We start from the raw sequence: 26,296 nt of genomic DNA, 5'->3' as shown, positions 1-26,296 counted from the left end.
TGTATCTAAAAATATATTTTTTAGTTTTTTTCCATATGGGTGTAATGTGATTTGTGGATTCAAATAAAGTATTTCAAGTGTGTGTGTGTGTGTGTGTGTGTGTGTGCGTGCGTGCGTGATGACACAGCAGGAAGTAACTCAATTTGCACGGAAATCACATTAAATCGCACTGATTTAGACACTTAAGTGGGAAGAGCAACAAGGTTTGTGAATGGACGTGTTTAAATGGACAGAATGTCCAATACAGCAGAGGGATATTACAGTGGGCTCATTAGAATGGATACAGGGCACTTACTAGCTAAACATTTAAGGCAAAAGAACAGACTGAATGTCCTTTGAAAACAACAGCACAAAATATAAACACTAGCATGGGGTTCTGATAAACCTGTGAATTGAATGACAGCAGAAGGATTTTTCGTTCTTGTAAACGTCCTTTGTATGCATATAGAAATGCACACACGCATGCAGACACACACACACATGCACACTGTGCCTAATTGGCTTATCTGCAAGAAAGCAACAGGATGCAGAATGAAAAATGTAGCTGTGTTCTTTGCCCAGGTAACAAACGGTAGCTGAGACGGATCAGAAGGTCATTGCTTTATAGTGAGCTAGATAATATTCTAATCTCTTGCTGCTTCTCCTTGGTAATGGCCTTTTATAGCATTAGGAGGATGTGCCTGCAATGCCACATCATGATGTATGTAAATCTTACCATGCCTGATTTGGGAACTAGTGAAATTGAAACCACTAGCTAATTATCTGAGAGTAATGTCAATGTGATGATTATGACTTTGACATTTGATGACACACGAGTTGCTAAAAATTCTGAAAGTTGAAAGCATGTTTTGTTGTTGATATGCTCACTCGCTTTGCTCGCTCACACTCACACACACAAACCTCCGCCTGTCTCCATCTCTCTGAAGAAATCACTCTGCGTGTTGTTAGCCCAGTGTTAGCTAACTCTCTCACATTACCAAATGAGCTGGAAAGGTGGTGATTCTCAGCATTAGCCCCATATCCCCCAGGCTCTTCAGGGCAATTAGCTAACCGTTTTGCAATATACCCACTGATATATCCCTAAAGCGCCTTTGCTCTTTTCACACCGCAATTTATTGTGGCTTTGGTGCTCACAGAAAGGGTTTTATTTAGACTTTAGAGGGTTTGTTTTAAGCCTAATGATTGTCGTCTTGTCAGTGAGTCAGGCTCTGTTTCCTAGCTACGCTGTGTGGACTGGTACAGGGAGGAAGACTGTTTTTCAGCCTGATAGAGAGAGAGGAGTGGGGGCACAAATGCACACAGTCTGTAGCATACACAGGCATGCACAACATGTTTGTGTTTCCATTGCTTTAGGAGTATGCTGGTTATATAAGAGTCGTGCCATTCTCCTGCTGAAAGAAGACAAAATTGACGTTCTCATCAGAAAAAAAACCTTGTTCTCCATCCAGTCCTTCATGTTCTTCTCCGTTTGTCATACCCAGATGCCCTTCTCTCACAGATGACCTTCTGTCAATGATCAGTTATGAAAAGCCTCTGAAATACATCCCCAAACAGGCATAATAAAAAGGGCCCTGAGTCACAAAAGGCCAGAGAGACATTTTATATTTTCCCTTTTAAAATCGATCATTTAGGCCTCTGTCAAAAACTCACAGACCAAAGGTTGGAAAAGCCCTCTCAGCAGATGAGCAGGAGACTGTTTATCAGGTGTTGTTCATAACCTTTCACCTTCGATAGACTTTTGGCTTGGAGGCCGGGCAGATGTGTCCAGTTGGTGATAGAATAGTAGAGAACTCCCAGTTAACCTTGACCTCCTGCACATTAAGATAATTTGGGCGACACTTTGATCCAAAACCACTTACAATGACGTCAAAGATATTTACAACTTCAGCACTAATTCGTCACAGTCACACTTAGCCTAGTACTAGGGCTGGGAATTGCCAGGGACCTCACGATACTATATTATCATGATGCATAGGTGCCGATACGATATGTATTTCGATTCTCACGATTTTACATGTATTGCGATTCAATACTGTGATTTTATTGCGATCCCATGGTCAAAAACGTATTGCTGACCTGCAAAGGGACAAGAGAGAGGGAAAATGGGATCATTCGATCAGTCATGGGAAGTAAATGTGTAAGTAAACCGTCTCCCTATTTAAAAAGAAGATGGAGAACAAGCTATGAAGGAAATATACTGTAGGTTTGGTTGCAGCCGACTGGCGCAAAAATAATATTGCGAAACTGTCAAAACAACATGATATATTGGCAAAAATAATATCCTGATATGTAACTGTATCCATTTTGTTTTACCCCCATTACTACCTAGTACACAAGCTCGATACAGTGGAGTACACCTCCTTTTGATGGGAAATGATTGTTTGGCTCAGAGATGTTTTTCTTTCATCTTCTATTCGATTTAAAAGAAATTAAGTATGCGAAATGCATTGAACTGTAATGTATAGACAAAGCGGTGATTTGACATTTATAAACAATGTACTGTGTAGGCTACCTGTAAAAATGAAAAAATGTTGAGAGTTATCAATTATACAGTGTTCTTTAATGCACTATTTCCATTCATGCTTAGATTAATTATTTAGCTTTGCAGTGATTTCCAAGGCAGGGCAAGGGAAGGCTAATTCTGTTGTTTTTTGTGTTGTGTTTGATTGATGGGAGAAGTTTAAATGCACATCTTTTTTAGTTGGCAGGGTTCTAGGCAGGAGTTAGAGTTGAACTCCTAGTATCTTTAAGCACCATTCCCATAATCAGGCCTTTTCAATGTTTTTAAAGTAAAGCAGTAAGTATATCTAGGCAGGGGTAGGCCATTCTCCACTATGGCCAAGACCAAAGAGCTGTCAAAGGACACCAGAAACAAAATTGTAGACCTGCACCAGGCTGGGAAGACTGAATCTGCAATAGGTAAGCAGCTTGGTTTGAAGAAATCAACTGTGGGAGCAATTATTAGGAAATGGAAGACATACAAGACCACTGATAATCTCCCTTGATCTGGGGCTCCACGCAAGATCTCACCCCGTGGGGTCAAAATGATCACAAGAACGGTGAGCAAAAATCCCAGAACCACACGGGGGGACCTAGTGAATGACCTGCAGAGAGCTGGGACCAAAGTAACAAAGCCTACCATCAGTAACACACTACGCCGCCAGGGACTTAAATCCTGCAGTGCCAGACGTGTCCTCCTGTTTAAGCCAGTACATGTCCAGGCCCGTCTGAAGTTTGCTAGAGAGCATTTGGATGACCCAAAAGAAGATTGGGAGAATGTCATATGGTCAGATGAAACCAAAATATAACTTTTTGGTAAAAACTCAACTCGTCGTGTTTGGAGGACAAAGAATGCTGAGTTGCATCCAAAGAACACCATACCTACTGTGAAGCATGGGGGTGGAAACATCATGCTTTGGGGCTGTTTTTCTGCAAAGGGACCAGGACGACTGATCAGTGTAAAGGAATGAATGAATGGGGCCATGTATCGTGAGATTTTGAGTGAAAACCTCCTTCCATCAGCAAGGGCATTGAAGAAGAAACGTGGCTGGGTCTTTCAGCATGACAATGATCCCAAACACACCGCCCGGGCAACGAAGGAGTGGCTTTGTAAGAAGCATTTCAAGGTCCTGGAGTGGCCTAGCCAGTCTCCTGATCTCAACCCCATAGAAAATCTTTGGAGGGAGTTGAAAGTCTGTGTTGCCCAGCAACAGCCCCAAAACATCACTGCTCTAGAGGAGATCTGCATGGAGGAATGGGCCAAAATACCAGCAACAGTGTGTGAAAACCTTGTGAAAACGTTTGACCTCTGTCATTGCCAACAAAGGGTATATAACAAAGTATTGAGAGGAGATCTGCATGGAGGAATGGGCCAAAATACCAGCAACAGTGTGTGAAAACCTTGTGAAAACGTTTGACCTCTGTCATTGCCAACAAAGGGTATATAACAAAGTATTGAGATAAACTTTTGTTATTGACCAAATACTTAATTTGCAAATAAATTCATTAAAAATCCTACAATGTGATTTTCTGGATTTTCTTTCTCTCATTTTGTCTGTCATAGTTGAAGTGTACCTATGATGACAATTACAGGCCTCTCTCCTCTTTTTAAGTGGGAGAACTTGCACAATTGGTGGCTGACTAAATACTTTTTTGCCCCACTGTAGACCTATGTTTAACAACCAAATAAACTGAGAAGTATGTTCCATGTTGGTGATGATAATGGTATAAGATGATGACATTACCACGTATCAAAGGCAAAGCAGCTCCACAAATTAGAATTGTATGTGTGTGTGTGTGTGTGTGTGTGTGTGTGTGTGTGTGTGTGTGTGTGTGTGTGTGTGTGTGTGTGCGCGCACGCATGTAAACTAATATGTGTATTCTATAGAGTTCAGCTGCAAAGGAGAGGAGGAGGAAAGAGGGATGGAGAGGGAGGTAGGAATCCATCTTCTGGCCAGGAGCGATTGTTTAGCTCCCTGTCAACTTGCAGCCAGCAGTCAGTCAGACTTTGAAACAAGATTTGAGACTATGACAGAGACATTATGAAATAGGTTTTAGGTGTGTCATATGCTTTCATGATTTAATGTGTTATTCTCTATAACACTCAAAGTCCTTATGTCTAGGCTACATTTAACAAACCGCCTCACCCTCCAAGTCTTTACTAAATCCCTTTTTATAAGCCATTCAAACACTACAGACCCATTAGGTAGTGTCGAGAGCCCACTGTAGCTAATACAATGTGTTTGTGTGTATTGACTGTATGTGTGTGCGCCTGTGTGTGTGCACGGAGGTGCGTGCGAGAGCTCTGAGCAGAAATCAATGGCACCTTCAGTCACTTATTTATGGTAACGCCAAACCCAGAGCCTCACAAATGGATGACAAACTGACTCAGAGGGAGGATGGGCCGGTGGGTCTGTGGAGGGGGTAGAGGCAGAGAAAATGGGTCTAATAGGGGGAGAAGGATGGAAGAGAAGTGGCAGTGGAACCACATGGTAAGAAACTATTAAGGTTACACTCAGGTGCCCTACCAAGCTTTGAAGATGTTCTTAGACCTTTACGATTGTGGCAATTGGCTTCTATGGATAGGGCTCAATTGAAATGTTTCTTACAGAAGAATTATGAAAAGCACGTGCATAACCATGGTAGCAGCTGAAAGGGAACAGTTTGGAGGTAATGGGAAAATGATCAGACTTAAGTTGAGAACACAACAGTTCACCTGACACAAGACTGAATCAAAACATTACGCTGTTGATTTTATTTGTATTTTCCATTGACTGTACTTTTCACCGCATTTGATGATAACGAAATCAGAAAATACTCTGGATACATTCAGTAACATGATAAGAAAATGTGGGGTAGGTGCAACAAAAGACCAACAAATGACAAGGGTTTGAGGGAGAGGGCCAACTGGTGTCTCTGCAAGTGGACACACACCTCTCTAAAGTGTGCCCAGTACCTAAGCAATTTCCAGTCACTTTTATGACTCAAAGAAGAGTCTTCAACTATAAGGTACTTTTTTTGAACTCTCCTAGCTCTGCCGTTGAGGAACTAGAGCAAGCACACTTGTAGTTTTTTTCGCTTGGAACACAGCCCTGCACCCCCCCATCACACAATTACTGCAATTCAAAAACAGTCCATTAGAAATCTCAATCTGGGTCAGGTAGGCATGCTTGTTAGGCTTTCACAAGGCAATTCAGAGAAATGAATCTTAATTTGGGTGCGCATAGTCATGAGTGCATTCAGGTGCGTGTGCTGCAGTGAATTTTCTTCACAATAAATAAACAATCTCATTCTGTTCAGAACGTATGACGCCATGTCATCTTGTAACTGTACATCAGACATAGTGATCATAAATGACACTGTATATGAATTGAGTTTTATGATTCGGAAATGTGAATTGCACGTTTGGACTCACGGGTGTTGTGCACGATGGTATGACATCTAAGCAGGAACCTATTATAATCTTCAACATCTCATCTTTCAAAATACATTGAGTGATCTTAATTTACAGAATTTCCATCACTCCAAAGAATATGAGGGTTGGGGGGGGGACTTCCTGTCGCGCTCGGTGCTCAAGCCCAGAACGGCTGTCAGTCATAACCTGTACAGCGCAGTGCCAGAGCTCTGACATCATATATAGCATGTTACTGTACAGCCACTACATTCCAATGTAGGTTCTTATTCGTGCCCAAATCAGCCATTTGTAACCCATATACTGTACGGGTATGACTGTAAAGGGCTATATTGCTAGTGTTTTTTACAGTAGCAATGCTCTGCCTGATTGAAATGCACAGAGCACAGCTAGCCCGGGTTTGGACATAGTTCAACCCTATATCAAAGTTTGTTCCACTTCCACACCTCAGAAACCAGAGGCAGATTTATCCTAATGAAAGATTTGATCCACACAACAGATGAATAATTCTTCACATACGGTATATTTTCTTGTACAGTAGTCTGTGTCATTTTCTTAAAGTATGCTTCTCTGTGATAATTAAAGTGGATCTCTCTTTCTCTCTCTCAGATCCCTTTGTCCATGCTCCTCATTTCACTGGGTGTAAATCCAGGGAGCTTGTGACGTTTAGCTGTTGGTGGAGCGCCGGAAGCTTCCAGAATCTCACGGAACCCGGAGCACTGCAAATATTCTACTGGAAGAAGTGAGTGAGTGAGTGAGTGAGTGAGTGAGTGAGTGAGTGAGTGTGTGGAAAGTAGTGAAAAACATGTAAAGAGTGTGTGTGCTTTATATACCCCGGAAGTATTGTAAAAAATTATTTAAGTTTTATATTATCTTTTTATCAATGACTCATGTAGACTCGAGAGTCCAAAGACCTCTAAAATGTGTCCTATCTCTCTCTCTCTCGCTCCCTCAGAAATGATTTGACGAAAGAATGGAGGGAGTGCCCTGACTACTCCTCCTCTGTGAAGAATGAATGTTTCTTCAATAAGAACAACACAGTTATCTGGACGACCTACTGTGTGCGGCTCAGCTCCAAAAGCCAGAACATCACCTACGATGAATTGTGTTTCGAATTGCAGGACATCGGTGAGGGCACAAAAGACATGCTAATATGGACTATTATAGTTAACGACACTTAGTTAGCCCTAGACACTGCTTTATGCCAAGTTGCAGAACTTAAGGAACTGAACGGGTCTGATAAACACATTACAAATATAGAGGACTGTTGGACCGGCTCACCTACTTGGGTCAGCAAAGAAATCCCCATTCATTTTCTGGAGGCCACTGATTGTCTTTTAAAAAACACAAATTTGACTGTTTGAAATACACATTTGTCATAAAGTCTTGAGGACTCACTCTTGACGTCAGCAGTGGCAGTTAACTTTGACATGTTTTTGGTTAAATCTACCTGATTGGTTGAGGGGCCTCCCAAACGAATTTAGTTTAGAGTTTAGGAAAATGTATTTAAGTGTCGCTCCCCAATGATACAATATGCGACAGTAGGTCGTTTTAAATACATTGTGGACCATTCAAATGGATTTTTGAGACACTAAAAACAATCATAGTCAAACATGGTAGAGGTGTCATCTATACTACATAACATAACCTATACACATGTATGCATGAACCAAAAACTAAGTGCAGTAAATAAAAGGACAATTAGGCACATATAAAGGAACGTCTCCATTGGAGAATATTTATATATTATTTATATATTAAATATGATTGTTACCTGATAAAATTATACATGTATTATTTTCAGCAAGACCGTTACAATTATAATTTTGTCTCGACAGCTGATGAATTAACAATCATCCCTCATGTCGTTGTTTAACCCACAGTAAAAGCAAGGCACGAGCTTCTGTTTCAGTGGAGCAAACCGTTTTTTTTCCAAAAGTACATACCCATTTATCTAAGAGAGTGTTTGTGTATCGACCAGTCTCAATAGTGAGAGGGGCCACTCCACGTCAAAGTTTTGCTTGGATAAAACTGTACGTACATCGGGTTCTGTCCCAAACGTTCGTTTAAAAGGGCAGTAAGTGCACAGTTTGTTCATTTCAGGCTTGTTTATCAGTTGGTAACACTTTAGTTCATCAAATCAAAGTTTATTGGTTGCGTACACAGATTTGCAGATGTTATTGCAGGTGCAGCGAAATGCTTGTGTTTCTCGCTCCAACAGTGCAGTCATACCTAGCAATAAAAGCAATAACCAAAGAGCTTGTGTAACAGATGTCCTGCGAAGACGAGAAGACTGGTCTCGGCACCAGTGTATCACGAGAGACACAAGGAAGTGCAGATGTGCAGGACAACAGCGTGTTGATGGCTGTACAGTAGATTCGTGATTCGTCTGTTAGCATGGAAATAATTGAATTAGTAGGGCCCAATGCAGTTCAAGAGGTGTCACTGCAGTCCCTGGTTCGAATCCAGGCTGCATCACATCCGGCCGTGATTGGGAGTCCCATAGGGCGGCGCACAATTGGCCCAGTTTCATCTGGGTTTGGCCGGGGTAGGCCGTCATTGTAAATAAGAATTTGTCCTTAACGGACTTGCCTAGTTAAATAAAGGTTTGAATTTAAAATAAAATAAATTATGCGACCATTACAATTAAAGCATGCTAGATAACTTACTCTTACAACCATATACTGTATATATACGGTACATTCAAAAAGTATTCAGACCCCCTCGACTTTTTCCACATTTTGTTACATTACAGCCTTATTCTAAAATGGATCAAATATTTTTTTCTCCTAATTAATCTAGACACACTACCCCATAATGACGACGTGAAAACGTTTTTTAGAAATGTTAGCAAATGTATTACAAATAAAAACAGAAATACCTTATTTACATAACTATTCAGACCCTTTGCTATGAAATTAGGTGCATCCTGTTTTCATTGATCATCCTAGAGATGTTTCTGCAACTTGATTGGAGTCCACCTGTGGTAAATGCAAATGATTGGACATGATTTGGAAAAGCACACCTGTCTATTTAAGGTCCCACAGTTGACAGTGCCAGAGCAAAAACCAAGCCATGAGATCGAAGGAATTGTCCGTAGAGTTCGGAGACTGGATTGGGTTGAGGCTCAAATCTGGGGAAGGGTACCAAAACATATATGCAGCATTTAAGGTCCCCCAGAACACAGTGCCCTCCATCATTCTTAAATGGAAGTTTGGAACAACCAAGACTCTTCCTAGAGCTGGCCACCCAGCCAAACTGAGCAATCGTGGGAGAAGAGCTTTGGTCAGGGAGGTGACCAAGAACCCGATGGTCACTCTGACAGTGCTCCAGAGTTCCTTCCAGAAGGATAACCATCTCTGCAGCATTCCACCAATCAGGCCTTTAGGGTAGAGTGGCAAGACGGAAGCCACTCTTCAGTAAAGACACATAAAGGTGCCAAAAGGCACCTGAAGGACTCTGACCATGAGAAACATTATTCTCTGGTCTGATAAAACCAAGATTGAACTCTTTGGCCTGAATGCCAAGTGTCACGTCTGGAGGAAACCTGGCACCATCCCTACAGGGAAGCATGGTGGTGGCAGCATCATGATGTGGGGATGTTTTATAGCGGCATGGACTGGGAAACTAGTCAGGATCGAGGGAAATATCAAAGGAGCAAAGTACAGAGAGCTCCTTGATGATACCTGGTCCAGAGCGCTCAACACCTCAGACTGGGGCGAAGGTTCACTTTCCAATAGGGCAACGACCCTAAGAACACAGCCAAGACAACTCAGGAGGGGCTTCAGGACAAGTCTCTGAATGTCCTTGAGTGGCCCAGCCAGAGCCCATACTTTAGCCCGATCAAGCATCTCTGGAGAGAAAATAGCTGTGCAGCGACGCTCCCCATCCAACCTGACAGAGCTTGAGAAGATCCGCAGAGAAGAATGGGAGAAATTCCCCAAATACAGGTGTGCCAAGCTTGTAGCGTCATACCCAATAAGACTCAAGGCTGTAATCGCTGCCAAAGGTGCTTCAACAAAGTAAATAGCAAAGTGTCTTGTAAGTAAGCATTTCACTGTAAAGTCTACACCTGTTGTATTCGGCACGTGACAAATAAAATGTGATTTTATTTTATTTTATTTTATTTAATCAGGTAGGCCAGTTGAGAACAAGTTCTCATTTACAACTGTGACCTGGCCAAGATAAAGCAAAGCAGTGTGACACAAACAACACAGTTACACATGGGATAAACAATAGTACAGTCAATAACACAATAGAAAAGTCTATATACAGTGTGTGCAAATGTAGTAAGATTTCTGGGGGGTAAGGCAATAAATAGGCCATAGTGGCAAAATAATTGCAATTTAGCAATTAAACACTGGAGTGATAGCTGTGCAGAAGATGAATGTGCAAGTAGAGATACTTGGGTGCAAAGGAGCAAAAAATAAATATCAATATGGGGATGATGTAGTTTGGTGGGCTATTTACAGATGGTTGTGTACAGGTGCAAGGATTGGTAAGCTGCTCTGACAGCTGATGCTTAAAGTTAGTGAGGGAGATATTTTTTATTTCACCTTTATTTAACCAGGTAGGCTAGTTGAGAACAAGTTCTCATTTGTAACTGCGACCTGGCCAAGATGAAGCACAGCAGTTCGGCACATACAACAACACAGAGTTACACATGGAATAAACAAACATACAGTCAATAATACAGTAGAAAAAAGAAAAATCCATATACAGTGAGTGCAAATGAGATAAGATAAGGGAGGTAAAGGCAATAAATAGGCCATGGTGGCAAAGTAATTACAATATAGCAATTAGACACTGGAATGGTAGATGTGCAGAAGATGAATGTGCAAGTAGAGATACTGGGGTGCAAAGGAGCAAGATAAATAAATAAATACAGTATGGGGATGAGGTAGTTGGATGGGCTGTTTACAGCAGGTGCTTAAAGCTAGTGAGGGAGATTTTTGCAGTTCCTTTCAGTCATTGGCAGCAATAGAATTCCCCAAAGCTTGTGGTTCCTTTTAACATGAGTCTTCAATATTCCCAGGTAAGAAGTTTTAGGTTGTAGTTATTATAGGACTATTTCCCTCTATACCATTTGTATTTCATTAACCTTTGACTATTGGATGTTCTTATAGGCACTTTAGTATTGCCAGTGTAACAGTATAGCTTCCGTCCCTTTTCTCGCTCCTCCCTGGGCTCGAACCAGCAACACAACGACAACAGCCACCTCAGAGCGAGTGAAGTTTGAAACGCTATTAGCGCGCGCTAACTGGCCAGCCATTTCACTTCGGTCACACCAGCCTCATCTCGGGAGTTGATAGGTTTGAAGTCATAAACAGCGCAATGCTTGACTCACAACGAAGAGCTGCTGGCAAAACGCACGAAATTGCTGTTTGAATGAATGTTTACGCGCCTGCTTCTGCCTACCACCGCTCAGTCAGATACTTAGATACTTGTATGCTTGTATGCTCAGTCAGATTATATGCAACACAGGACACGCTAGATAATATCTAGTAATATCATCAACCATGTGTAGTTAACTAGTGATTATGATTGATTGTTTTTTATAAGATATGTTTAATGCTAGCTAGCAACTTACCTTGGCTTACTGCATTTGCGTAACAGGCAGTCTCCTTGTGGAGTGCAACGAGAGAGAAGCAGGTCGTTATTGCGTTGGACTAGTTAACTGTAAGGTTGCAAGGTTGGATCCCCCGAGCTGACAAGGTGAAAATCTGTCTTTCTGCCCCTGAACGAGGCAGTTAACCCACCGTTCCTAGGCCGTCATTGAAAATAAGATTGTGTTCTTAACTGACTTGCCTAGTTAAATAAAGATTCAATAAAGGTGTAAAAAAAACAACCGATTTACGATTGTTATGAAAACTTGAAATTGGCACTAATTAATCGGTCATGCCGATTAATCGGTCGACCTCTAGTCCACATATTCTAAGTCAGAACCGTCCAGAGTAGTGATGCTGGACAGGCGGGCAGGTGCGGGCAGTGATCGGTTGAAAAGCATGGATTTAGTTTTACTTGCATTTAAGAGCAGTTGGAGGCCACGGAAGGATAGTTGTATGGCATTGAAGCTCGTCTGGAGGTTAGTTAACACCGTGTCCAAAGAAGGGCCAGAAGTATACAGAATGGTGTTGTCTGCGTAGAGGTGGATCAGAGAATCACCAGCAGCGAGAGCGACATCATTGATGTATACAGAGAAGAGTGTCGGCCCGAGAATTGAACCCTGTGGCACACCCATAGAGACTGCCCCCTGCAGGATAACAGGCCCTCCGATTTGACACACTGAACTCTATCAGTGGTTGGTGAACCAGGTGAGGCAATCATTTGAGAAACCAAGGCTGTTGAATCTGCCATTAAGAATGCAGTGATTGACAGAGTCAAAAGCCCTGGCCAGGTCGATGAAGACGGCTGCACAGTACTGTCTTTTATCGATGGCGGTTATGATATCGTTTAGGCCCTTGAGCGTGGCTGAGGTGCGCCCATGACCAGCTCAGAAACCAGATTGCATAGCGGAGAGGGTACAGTGGGTTTTGAAATGGTCGGTGATCTGTTTGTTAACTTGGCATTCGAAGACTTTAGAAAGGCAGGGTAGGATAGATATAGCTCTGTAGCAATTTGGGTCTGGAGTGTCTCCCCCTTTGAAGAGGGGGATGACCGCGGCAGCTTTCCAATCTTTAGGGATCTCAGACGATACGAAAGAGAGGTTGAACAGGCTAGTAATAGGGGTTGCAACAATTTCGGCGGATCATTTTAGAAAGAGAGGGTCCAGATTGTCTAGCCTAGCTGATTTGTAGGGGTCCAGATTTTGCAGCTCTTTCAGAACATCAGCTATCTGGATTCGAGTGAAGGAGAAATGGAGAGGCTTGGGCAAGTTGCTGTGGGGGGTGTAGAGCTGTTGACCGGCGTAGGGGTATTCAGGTGGAAAACATGGCCAGCAGTAGAAAAATGCTTATTGAAATTCTCAATTATCGTAGATTTATCAGTGGTGACAGTGTGTCCCAGCCTCAGTGCAGTGGGCAGCTGGGAGGAGGTGCTCTTATTCTCCATGGACTTTACATTGTCCCAGAACGAGTTTGTGCTACAGGATGCAAATTTCTGTTTGAAAAAGCTAGCCTTTGCTTTCCTAACTGCCTGTGTATATTGGTTCCTAACTCCTCTGAAAAGTAGCATATCGCAGGGGCTATTCGATGCTAATCCAGTACGCCACAGGATGTTTTTGTGCTGGTCAAGGGCAATGAAGTCTGGAGTGTACCAGGGGCTATATCTGTTCGTAGTTCTAAGTTGACATGAATACTTAAGTAAATGTGATATACATATATCTTTTTTTATAAATTACCCAAAATTCCTAAAAGCTGTTTTGCTTCGTCATTGTGGGGTAAAGTGTGTAGATTAAGGGGGGGGGGACTATTTAATTCATTTTATATTAAGGCTGTAACGTAACAAAATGTGGATAACGTCAAGGGGTCTGAATACTTTTCCAATGTACTATAAATGAGCTTCTACCACTCCAACTACATCCAGCCCAAGGTGCTGTAAACAATGAGAACGGGCCTTGTGACAAGTCAATATTCCAGCGCTGAACATTCTAGAACCCACATGTGACCTAACATCGGGGAGCGGCGTGTAGACTTCACAACCCGCCCTCCCCTGACAGCGAGCTTCTCTGTGCCCATTTCCTTTATGATGTCTTGGAAACTCGACTCAATAGCTTGCTGCTGGTGGCATGATTAATGTACACCCTCTTGTACATCTTTGTTTTTGGGAGCGTAGCGTTTTTGTCCGTTACAGCTTTCTTGTGTTAATTTTTGTGTTGTGTTGGTCGATTTTATTTGAATGGTATAACACTTTACTTGACACCCAACGTCATAACACGTAAGGACACGGTCAAAACCATGTCATAATATGTCATAACAGCAAACATAACTTGTCATAATCTGTTGTTATATGATCATAACACTGTCGTAACATATATTTAGACCTGGTGTGACATATATTGTTTTATTTTATGGCTGGTTATGGCACCTACACAAGAGTGCCAAAACCCACTACCTACCACACATGGCAAAACATTCCATCACACCATAGCCTAGGTGTCAACAGTATGTTTATGTTATATAAAAAAAATAATAATAATTGACTGTGTTAAATGATCATTGTAATTGCGCACACATTGATGTATAACATGCACCTACCACAATGCTATATTGCTGATGACTGGGTTGAATGCAGGAGCAGATTTCAGGAGCGGGACAAGACCGTCTCTTTTTGACTCATGACTGATATAAGGGCATTTATACAATGGGTGGGTCTAATCCTGAATGCTGATTTTATTAAAAGCGCATTCCAGCCGGTTTTGATCATAATGCTTCTTGACAGTGTCATAAAGTGTTTTGTTAGTCCAAGTAAAGTGACACAGGATGGTCATAATGCTTCTTGACAATGTCATAAAGTGTTTTGTTAGTCCAAGTAAAGTGACACAGGATGGTCATAATGCTTCTTGACAATGTCATAAAGTGTTTTGTTAGTCCAAGTAAAGTGACACAGGATGGTCATAATGCTTCTTGACAATGTCATAAAGTGTTTTGTTAGTCCAAGTAAAGTGACACAGGATGGTCATAATGCTTATTGACAATGTCATAAAGTGTTTTGTTAGTCCAAGTAAAGTGACACAGGATGGTCATAATGCTTCTTGACAGTGTCATAAAGTGTATTTTGTTAGTCCAAGTAAAGTGACACAGGATGGTCATAATGCTTCTTGACAATGTCATAAAGTGTTTTGTTAGTCCAAGTAAAGTGACACAGGATGGTCATAATGCTTCTTGACAATGTCATAAAGTGTTTTGTTAGTCCAAGTAAAGTGACACAGGATGGTCATAATGCTTATTGACAATGTCATAAAGTGTTTTGTTAGTCGAAGTAAAGTGACACAGGATGGTCATAATGCTTCTTGACAATGTCATAAAGTGTTTTGTTAGTCCAAGTAAAGTGACACAGGATGGTCATAATGCTTCTTGACAGTGTCATAAAGTGTATTTTGTTAGTCCAAGTAAAGTGACACAGGATGGTCATAATGCTTCTTGACAGTGTCATAAAGTGTTTTGTTAGTCCAAGTAAAGTGACACAGGATGGTCATAATGCTTCTTGACAATGTCATAAAGTGTTTTGTTAGTCCAAGTAAAGTGACACCGGATGGTCATAATGCTTATTGACAATGTCATAAAGTGTTTTGTTAGTCCAAGTAAAGTGACACAGGATGGTCATAATGCTTCTTGACAGTGTCATAAAGTGTTTTGTTAGTCCAAGTAAAGTGACACAGGATGGTCATAATGCTTCTTGACAGTGTCATAAGGTGTTTTGTTAGTCCAAGTAAAGTGACACAGGATGGTCATAATGCTTCTTGACAATGTCATAAAGTGTTTTGTTAGTCCAAGTAAAGTGACACAGGATGGTCATAATGCTTCTTGACAATGTCATAAAGTGTATTTTCTACAAGTTATTTCAAATATGATGGGAAAAACATGACTGTAAAGTATGCATTACAACAAGAACAAAGGATAGAGACAAACTTTCAAGTTAAAGTAAAGTTCTTGGCAGGGATAAAACTGTCACTGTGCATTCGGCAGGTAGCATTCCCCTGGCATCCGCCGCCAAGCGCAGATTCGTCCGTCGGAATGCCAGATGGTGAAGCGTGATTCATCACTCCAGAGAAGGCGTTTCCACTGCTCCATAGTCCAATGGCGGCGAGTTTTACACCGCTCCAGTCGATGCTTGGCATTGTGCATGGTGATCTTAGGCTTGTGTGCGGCTGCTCGGCCATGGAAACCCTTTTCATTAAGCTCCCGACAAACAGTTATTTTGCTGACGTTGCTTCGGGGCAGTTTGGAACTCGTTAGTGAGTGTTGCAACCTGAGGACAGACAATCTTTACACGCTATACCCTTCAGCACTCGGCCGTCCTGTTCTGTGAGCTTGTGTGGCCTACCACTTCACAGCTGAGCCGTTTTTGCTCCTAGACGTTTCCACGTCACAATAACAGCACTTACAGTTCACCGGGACAGCTCTAGCAGGGCAGAAATTTGACTAAGTGGCGTGTTGGAAAGGTGGCATCTTATGACAGTACTACGTTGAAAGTCACTGAGATTTCCAGTACGGGCCATTCTACTGCCAATGTTTGTCTTTGGTGATTTCATGGCTGTGTGCTCGATTTTATACACCTGTCACCAATGGGTGTGGCTGAAATAGCCCGAATCCACTAATTTGAAGGGGTGTCCACATACTTTTGTATCTCTAGCTTAAACTGACAGATTTTTATGGGAGTTGTTTTATTATGCTAATTAAGATTATTTGTGCTTATTTTTGTTTTAAGACATTTATAATAGCTTCCTTGTGTTTAGGACAGATTAATTTGTCAATAATAACTCCTGGTCTGTCGTTGTGTGATTGTTTTCTTTCTGAAGTCACACACATTATGACCTTCATTTTCGGCTCATGTTTTAATAATACATTTCGGTGTTCAGGCTGACTTTGTTTTCTTTGTATGTGTCAGCGCACGCATGGGGAGTACATTCTAGAACTTTCAGTCAGGTACCTAGATCACTAACCTCGGAGTCTGATAGAAACACTGAGGGAAGAGGGTTGTTTTTTCAAGTCCGCTTCTAGGTTAGTGACTTGGTCAAGCAAATCCTCAAAGTGTTTTTTTAAGCTCCTCTCGAATAAACTCAATTTTCTCTCTGATGTCAGCAGCCACTTTTGTCAGTGATGGTATCCTCCGAACTTTGAATGCTTGTGGCGAGTCTACCTTCATCATTCTCAATTTCTTGTCATTTGTGGTTGTTGAGTCATCGCACAGCTTGTTTGCATTCGAAAGAGGGACTTTACTAACCCATTAATAGTAGTTAACAGTGTCTATTGATGATAGTGCCTTCTGGCCCGGGGGAGTTTTAATATCCCAGATGCTTGTTTGGAATGTTAAAATACATTGCTTGCGGTGCGTGTCTTTCGTATCAGTGATAAATAATCATTTTTAAAAAGGTTAAATTACTACACACCTTATCTCCATATTACACTGCTTGTTTACAGAAGACATAGGCTAATTAGCTATCATGCGTGCTCTGAAACACCTGTAAGTGTAACTGGGGTGGAAGTGTAGTTTGTCAACTTGAGGCACACACAGTGCAAAACTGTTACAGTTACCTGTAAGTGACTTTTTTTTATTTGAAAGATTCTTTCTCGCTGATATGAAAGGTAAGGGGCATATCAGCATATGTTTTAGAAAACTGTTTCGTAAGCGATGATTACTGACGTTTCCAAACGTTAAAACCCAGCGTCGGAATTGTAGTTCACATGCAGCCAGCCGTGGGCGACGCTCAGCGCTGAAAACCCTACGGATAATAAGGGTTTTCGAGAGCTAGGACTTCGCTTGCGGTTTGCTGGCTTAGTAGCTTACTTGTTTAAAAACAATGAAAACTGACTCCATGCAAAAAAGATTAGATTTTATGTAAAAGCTTTGGAGATTTTGGCTAATTATGTCATTTAAATGTGAAAACTGTTAAAATATTTGTCATGGGGCGAGGGGTTAATTACTGATGATGGGAGTACGCTAATTGGTTGAAATCAAAACCTGCAAACACACTGGGTTCCCAGGACAAGGGGCAGGTTTCTAGGAATCATCACTTTCAGCCAGAAACAGCAGAAGAACAGCAATGTCCTGTTACATGTTGGTAAATATCAGACCATACCAACACACTGTTAGACGGTCCCACAGTTTGGAAAAGTATTCAAGCCCCTTGGGTCTGAATACTTTTGTAAATAAGGTATTTTAGTTTAAAAAAAAACAGTTTTAGAACAAGGCTGTAACTTAACAACATGTGGAAAAGGCAAGGGCATACTTTCCGAATGCACTGTAATTTGGACCTCTGTGGGTCTGTGCTATCCCTAACAATGGGAATATGTATCCATATTAGAGACACAGTAGGAAAAATAATTAAATGTTACAAATGCACGGCAACATCTGCCTCCATCCCTTCCCCCTCCAAGGGCAGAAGATGACTATCAGCATGCGAGACCGACAATAGCCGGGGGATGTAGGACATTTTTACCAGACACCAGTTGTTCCAAGAAGAATAAAAGCAGGGATGGACAGAAGGAGAAGGGGGGATAATGATCAGTCAGAACAGAAATTATGAAAATGTTTGACCACAGCAGGTGTTGTTATTAAGGGAGGTTTCACGCCAAGTGACTAGTGGACACTGGTACACTGGCAGGGACACAAGTTTCAGACATGCTCTTCTGATGTAAGGTGGACGGTGTGATAGACATGGTCTATAGCAGGGTTCCCCAACTGTCGGCCTGCGGGCCAAATTCGTCCCACGGGTGATTTTATTTGGCCCCCCAAGTAAAAAATTGAATGAATTTAGAAGTTTCGTTGTTGGATATAAGACTGTAACGTCACCAGGAAATCAGCTCAGTGATTGATTCGGGAAATCTGTTCCCAAGTATTCCCATGCATAAATATAGACACATACAGTCCCTTCAGAAAGTATTCATACCCCTTGACTTATTCCACATTTTGTTGTATTACAGCCTGAATTAAAAATTTATTAACTTTTTGTTTTTCCTACACCATCTACACACACTACCTCATAATGGCAAAGTGAAAACATGTTTTTAGAAAATGTTGCTAATTTATTGAAAATGAAATACAGAAATATTTAATTTACATAAGTATACACACCCCTGAGTCAATACTTTGTAGAAGCACCTTTGGCAGTGATTACAGCTGTCTTTCTGGGTAAGTTTCTAAGAGCTTTCCACACCTGGATTGTGCAACATTAATATTATTATTTTCAAAATTCTTCAAGCTCTGTCAAATTGGTTGTTGATCATTGCTAGACAACCATTTTCAGATCTTGCCATAGATTTTCAAGTAGATTTAGGTAAAAATGGTAACTCGGCCACTCAGGAACATTCACTTCAATCTTCTTGCTAAGCAACTCCAGTGTAGATTTGGCCTGTTTTAGGTTATTGTCCAGCTTAAAGGTGAATTAATCTCCCAGTGTCCGGTGGAAAGCAGACTGAACCAGGTTTTCCTCTAGGATTTTGCCTGTGCTTAGCTCCATTCTATTTATTTTTTTATCCTGAAAACCTCCTCAGTCCTTAATGATTACAAGAATACCCATAACATGATGCAGCCACCACAATGCTTGAAAATGTGAAGAGTGGTATTCAGTAATGTGTTATATTGGATTTGCAACAAACATAAAACTTTGTATTCAGGAAAATAGAATGAATTTGAATGTATTACTTTAGTGCCTTGTTGCAAACAGGATGCATGTTTTGGAATATTTTGTTCTGTACAGGCTTCCATCATTTCACTCTTATCAATTAGGTTAGTATTGTGGAGTAACTACAATGTTGTTGATCCATCCTCAGTTTTCTCCTATCACAACCATTGGCCTCATGTTGAAATCCCTGAGTGGTTTCCTCCCTCTCCAGCAACCGAGTTAGGAAGGACGCCTGTATCTCTGTAGTGACTGGGTGCATTGATACACCATCCAAAGTGAAATTAATAACTTCACCATGCTCAAAGGGATATTCAAGGACTGCTTTTGTAAAGTTATACACATTTACCTTCTTTGCGAGACATTGGAAAACTTCCTTGGTTGTTGTGGTTGGATCTATGTTTTAAATTATAATTGTGTCATGTTAAACACTATTATTGCACACAGAGTGAGCCGAGAGGGGGGCGACCTCGGGGCTTTAAAAAAATGTATATTTAATAATGCATTGCAGGCATCATCATCGCTTCTGCATGCTGGCATAGAGAGGTAGAGCAGAGGCACTTGCACACATGGGGATTGTTTTTTTTAAGCCTAGGGTCCGCAATTTTTTTTGCATTTTTATAAATGCATTTCATGCAATTCTACATCTTTTTAGATGTATGGAGACTTTAGAAGAATCTCTTTTATTACTCACAAAAGATCGAAATGATAACACTGACAAACGGAGAATCTGAGATCAATAGAAACGACTGTGTCTTGAATCCATCAATAGCCTATGCTTAGGTGTGTGGAAACACACGTCGTATAATATGAAGAGGAAATTATAGTCCTGAGAAAGCTTTCTCACCCAATGATGTGCAGCTCACTCACCAGCGATTGCTGATGCGCTCGTGCCAAAAGCCTATCTCTCTCGTTTTACTGTTCGCTCAATAGGCCTATTTTGAAGTTGAGAACATATTTGGTAGTCTACAGACAGATTAGTCTTCTCTTTTCAGCATAATCTATTTTGCGTCCCAACAATTTGTTTTCCCACAATTGTATTTGAAATATTTGCGAAAGGCCTGTTTTGGCCACATGCTGTTCACTGACAGATTTGACACGTGTTCCAGACTGTAGTCATGCCTTGTGATTGGGCTACACACAATCCACAGCTACTGTAGGCTATATATATTTTTAAAAAGCTATTGATCCTCTGTAACTAAATTATAGGCTGACTCCTGGTCTTTCTTTCTGAACAGACAACAGGAGTTCTGTATCTTTGGCAAATGTATTTACATTTATCAGGGGTGCTGTGGCACCTCCAGCACCCTTCTCGCGGCTGTGATTTTATAAGGAAATAAATTAAGTGCAACGCTGGAGAAATGAGAGTTGGCTCATGTCTATCAGAGCAGAAAGAAGGAGAAAGTAAATGTCATTCTAGTTCTGTGAGAGATACAGGATCTTCTCTCTCTCTCACCACAGCAATGGCCATGTGTTGGTCTATAGTCAACATTGTGTGCAAACCGTAAACCCGGGCCGGCCCAACAATCAATATCAGGCACGTTTTCACTTTACATTTTTTACGGGGCAGGAAGATACAGAGGAGGCAACTTGAATGAACTCTGATTTGATTTTAATTTTTACATTGCAAACAGTGAAAATAATGTTTCATGCCATGAGAGGTATAGGATCCTAGCAAATGGGTCCCGGGATGAAACAGCCCAATATTGAGAGGTGCCGGATCCTGTTCCGGCAGGATCCGGCACAAATTAAGCGCTGGCGTAGGCCATGCAGTGACAAAAAAAATCCAAATTGAATCCATTTTAAATTCAGGCTGTAACACAACAACAACAAAAAGGTCAAGGGGTGTGAATACCTTCAAAAGGCACGGTATGTTATCGTATGCCAATGTAATAAATGATTATGTTTTGTGAACTACTATATCTGTTTGGGCTTCTTGCCAAAATGATTTGTTATTATCTTGACCATCCTCTCAAGAAAAAAAATGACCAATGGCTGAATGCAGTTTGGAACCTCTAGTCTATCGACTGAAACTCTGGTCTTGGGAGTCCCAGGGAGTACACACTTTTACTCCAGCCCAACTCGAAAACACATGATGAAACTAATTGAGGTCTATAGTGAAAACCTTGATATATTGGTTCACTGGTCCACTTCGTTCTAGTCAGTGGATAATGCATGAGGAGAAAGAAGCCATTTTAGACTAAGATACACCCAAAGTCCTGTCACTAGTAACTAGTCATTCATATAGGGGAGAGTAGGGTAAACAAAGACATTTATTGCCTTCAGCATCTTGTTGTTTAGGGAAATATAGTATTCTTTCTAACAAAGATATCTACATTTATTTCAGGATTTTGTGTATCCCTGGAAATAATCCGAATTCATGTCGACATTACAGTTTTGAAAACATAGCTTGGAGTATGGGTTAGTTGAGCCGCGGGACAGGCTAAGTTAAGCCGCTTACAGATTTCTGTATTTAATTAAATATTAATGCTACCTTTTTTACAACCATGTCTATTTTTATTTCCCAAAGACAATACATCACAATCACTATAGTTTTTTGCGTTTTAATCATTTTAAGCACTCCCTTACTGACCTTTGGCCTCTGACAGTGCACCCTGATCCCCCGGTGGCCCTGAACTGGACGCTGTTGAACGTCAGCCGGTCGGGCCTGAACTATGACATCATGGCGAGCTGGGAACCTCCGCCCTCGGCTGACGTATCCGTTGGATGGTTGACACTGGTGTACGAACTCCAGTTCAGGAGGAGGAACAGCTCACACTGGAAAGTGGTGAGTCACACATAGGCACACTCACACCCATACCCTGACTGCACTTCCGGGCTAATACCCAGCGGCCTCTGCAGTTTTGAGTGCTAGACCACACTGAAACTCTGTCGACACCATAACAAGAAGAGAGATCCTGTTGTTGACTGCCTCAATCAACGACAGAGCCAAGTTTGTGTTTGTGGCATAGAAGAGTGTTTATGGAATAAAACGTCATTTAATGTATAAGAGGGAGACATAAACCTTTTATTTTAACATTTTGTAGCTTTCGATCGTATTCCTCTCTTACAAAAGTGTTTTCCTCTGTCTCCCGCTCTCTCTCAGTTGGAGCATGAGTTTGGCACTCAGAAGTCAATCTACGGCCTTAGTACAGGAGAGGAGTATGAGGTGCGCGTGCACTGCTCAATGAGGGCCTTCAATAACTTTGGGGAGTTCAGTGATGCCATCTTTGTCCATGTGTCAGAGATTCCCAGTAAAGGTGAGAGGTCAGGGCAGCACGGGTTGGGGTAGAGAGGAGGGACAGTGTTGTTTACACAAAGAACAAATATGGCTGCCATCTTGCGCAAGGAAGACACTTATCCGGGATAGGGTAGGATTACCACATAATGCTAATAGTTAAATCATTGTTATTTATTGATTTGGTGATGATGATGATGATCCTGTTCTAGAGTCCACGTTCACTGTGACTCTGGTCCTGATCTTCGGGGCTGTGGGAGTGGCCATTTTCCTCATGCTCATCATCTTCTCTCAGCAGCAGAGGTGAGGACAAACAAACAAACACAAATGCACACACACTTCTGTCATCTTCATCTCCTCTCTCCCTCTTCTTCTCAGACTTATGGTGATTCTTCTGCCTCCTGTTCCTGCACCCAAAATCAAAGGGATTGACACAGAACTGCTTAAGGTAAGACTAAAAACACTGTGTGAATGCATGTGTGTGTGCGCGTGCATTTTGTCTTGTGAGTAGGTTTGATCAAGTACACTATATATACAAAGCATGTGGACACCCCTTCAAATTAGTGGATTCAGCTATTTCAGCCACACCTGTTGCTGACAGCTGTATAAAATTGAGCACACTGCCATGCAATCTCCATAGACAAACATTGACAGTAGAATGGCCTTACTGAAGAGCTCAGTGACTTTCAACGTGGCACCGTCATAGGTCAGTTTGTCAAATTTCTGCCCTGCTAGAGTTGCCACGGTCAAGTGTATGTGCTGTTATTGTAAAGTGGAGCAGGAGCAACAACGGCTCAGCCGCGAAGTGGTAGGCCACACAAGCTCACCGAATGGGACCGCCGAGGGCTGAAGCGCATAGCGAGTAAAAATCGCCTGTCCTCAGTTGCAACACTCACTACCGAGTTCCAAACTGCCTCAGGAAGCAATGTCAGCACAAGAACTGTTTGTCGGGAGCTTCATGCAGCCGCACACACACACAAGCCTAAGATCACCATGCGCAATGCCAAGCGTCGACTGGACTGGTGTAAAGCTCGCCACCATTGGACTCTGGAGCAGTGGAAACGCATTCTCTGGAGTGATGAATCCGACGGACGAATCTGGGTTTGGCCGATGCCAGGAGAACGCTACCTGCCCCAATGCACAGTGCCAACTGTAAAGTTTGGTGGAGGAGGAATAATGGTCTGGGGCTGTTTTTCATGGTCCGGGCTACGCCCCTTAGTTCCAGTTAAAGGAAATCTTAACGCTACAGCATACAATGACATTGTAGACGATTCTGTGTTTTCAACTTTGTGGCAACAGTTTGGGAAGGCCCTTTCCTGTTTCAGCATGACAATGCCCCCGGGAACAAAGCCAGGTCCATACTGAAATGGTTTGTCGATTGGTGTGGAAGAACTTGATTGGCCTGCATAGAACCCTGACCTCAACCCCATCAAATACCTTTAGGATGAATTGGAACGCCGACTGCAAGCCAGGCCTAATCACCCAACATCAGTGCCCGACCTCACTAATGCTCTTGATGCTGAATGGAAGCAAGTTCCAACATCTAGTGGAAAGTCTTCCCAGAAGAGTGGAGGCTGTTATAGCATCAAAGGTGGAGACCAACTCCATATTAATGCCCATGATTTTGGAATGAGGTGTTCGACAAGCAGATGTCCACACACTTTTGGTCATGAATTGTATTTAGTATGTGAAAACAAGTTTGTTATGGCTCAGACAGAGCGCAATACAGATGATTATTAATTTAAATCTTAGGCTCTTGTCTAAGTGTCCCTATGAACAGTAGATAACACATTGTAATATGCTGGGAATTGACATGATCAGGGCACGCTCAAAGAAATAGAATCTAGATTCTATTTCTATGGGCAAGCTATACTGATACAATAGGCTTTGTTTGAACAAAAAAAAGTTGGGCTTGGCAGTGAAATGTGGTACAAGATGATTGAAGCGCTTGCAGTACTTGAATTCAGAGCTTAGACATGTAAGTACCTCTGTCTCAAACCCATACCCTCCTCACAAACACTCTCTGCCTCTATCTCTCCCTCTGTCTCATCCACGCCATATCCAGAAGCGAAAGCTGAATGAGCTGAACTTCCTCCTGAGTGTTGGTGGCATGGGGGGTCTCCACCCCTACCCCCCTGACCTGTACCAGGACGAGCCCTGGATGGAGTTCACCGAGCTGGACGCAGACGAGCCTGAGCCTGGGGAGAAGGAGGACAACCAGAGCTCGGACACACAGAGACTGCTGAGCCTGGGTCACAACAACCACTGCACAAACCATGGCTGCTCTCACACCCTCAGGTATGGATAGGTTTGCAAAGCTACTGGTCATTTACCAAAGTTACCGGAATAATCAATGGTAATTTTGGTAATTTTATACTTTTTTTTGGTATTCATACAGTATATACAGTAGTATTCATTTTGTATGTCTGTGTCATATTGTTCATGAGTTTCCAGTAGATAGACCATATGGATCAAGAGAAAATAGCCTAATTAATGATCTAATCAACAATGGCATTATTTTCAATTAACTCTGCAACTCTATCAACTATTAACTCTTTTGACAACTGCCAACAGTCTGGCGCCAAAACATTTTCAAAAAATATGACATTGACATAGTAAAATAAATGAAAGTGTGTCAAAATAAAAACGTATACTTAATGCTGAAACCAGATTGCGAGGGGGGGGGGGGGGGGGGGGTCTCTTTTGGGTGCGCTTGCATAGATTTATTTTTGGGGGACCTAATACTAAAGACGTATTTTAAAGGTAAAAATGTATTACCTTTTAATGTGGCATAAACCAGTCAAAATGTTTTCATCTGATTGTCAAACAAATCACTTCAAAAAGTAGGCTATCTGTGCATGTTTGTCCATTCCAAAATAATTACCGTATCCATACAATGCATATAATAGGCCTACATAAGTTTAGACCCGATTCATGAGTTGTCCATAATTCATCAGTTCATAATTAATGACAATTGCAGAATGTCATTAGGTACACTTTTTGGTATTTTTGATCATCAAATGGGGCGAGTGTACATACAGTTTGGATGCTGGAATTATTTTGGACTGGACAAACATGCACAGGTAGTCTATTTTCTGTAGTGATTTGGTAGACAATCAGATGACAACATCATGACTGGTTGTGTTCATTCCACATTAAAAGGTCATTCATTTTTAGGCTTACATTAAAGCTGCAATATGTAACTTTTGGGGATGACCCTCCGAATTCACATAGAAATGTGTGTTATAGGTCTGTCGTTCTCATTGAAAGCCAGTCTAAGAAGCTGTAGATCACATATGTCAGAGTCAAGGCCCGCGGGCCACATCCGGCCCGCAAGAAGGTTTTTTACGGCCCCTGGGATGATCTTGATTTATTATTAGAACCGGCCCGCAGCAAGCCGGCAGCCCGCAGATCTTTTACACGCACCAATACTACATTTCCCACAATGCAAAGGTGACGCACCGAGCAGTAGGCTGCTTCATTTCAATATTTATTGGCACAGCAGTCGTCAGCATCACAGTAAAATTAACTTTCAGATACCCATCAAAAATGGCAAAACGGAAGGTGGATACTGAGAACCGGGGGTTTCAAACAAGGTGGGAGTCGGAGTATATGTTCACGAAGGTAGCTGGAAAACCTGTGTGTCTTCTGTGTGGAGAAAGTGTGGCGGTACTGAAAGAGTATAATCTGAGACGACATTATGAAACGAAACACGCGGACACACACGCGGACGCAACTGTCAAGGCCAGTTTTATTTTGGCAGAAGAGATCGCTAAATCAGCCCGGCCATTTACGGAGGGGGATTTCATCAAAAACTGCATGATTAAAGTTTGTGACGAAGTTTGCCCAGAAAAAAGGCAACTCT

At 41.8% G+C, this 26,296-nt stretch overlaps 1 protein-coding gene across 1 annotated transcript in view; it reads left to right on the top strand.

Moving 5' to 3' along the window:
- The window catches only part of LOC139411160 (growth hormone receptor a), a 71,717-nt gene that overhangs the window by 37,675 nt on the left and 7,746 nt on the right, over positions 1–26,296 (top strand). Inside the window, exons 3-9 of the mRNA XM_071157065.1 lie at positions 6,521–6,653; positions 6,867–7,039; positions 21,803–21,981; positions 22,300–22,453; positions 22,644–22,734; positions 22,810–22,879; positions 24,497–24,729. Coding sequence (XP_071013166.1) covers positions 6,521–6,653; positions 6,867–7,039; positions 21,803–21,981; positions 22,300–22,453; positions 22,644–22,734; positions 22,810–22,879; positions 24,497–24,729 — 1,033 coding nt within the window. The remainder of the gene's footprint in view (positions 1–6,520; positions 6,654–6,866; positions 7,040–21,802; positions 21,982–22,299; positions 22,454–22,643; positions 22,735–22,809; positions 22,880–24,496; positions 24,730–26,296) is intronic.

The sequence above is a fragment of the Oncorhynchus clarkii genome, chromosome 6 (genome assembly GCF_045791955.1).
Source record: "Oncorhynchus clarkii lewisi isolate Uvic-CL-2024 chromosome 6, UVic_Ocla_1.0, whole genome shotgun sequence".
Taxonomy (NCBI): Eukaryota; Metazoa; Chordata; class Actinopteri; order Salmoniformes; family Salmonidae; genus Oncorhynchus; species Oncorhynchus clarkii.
This window is presented reverse-complemented; position numbering and strand designations above follow the sequence as displayed.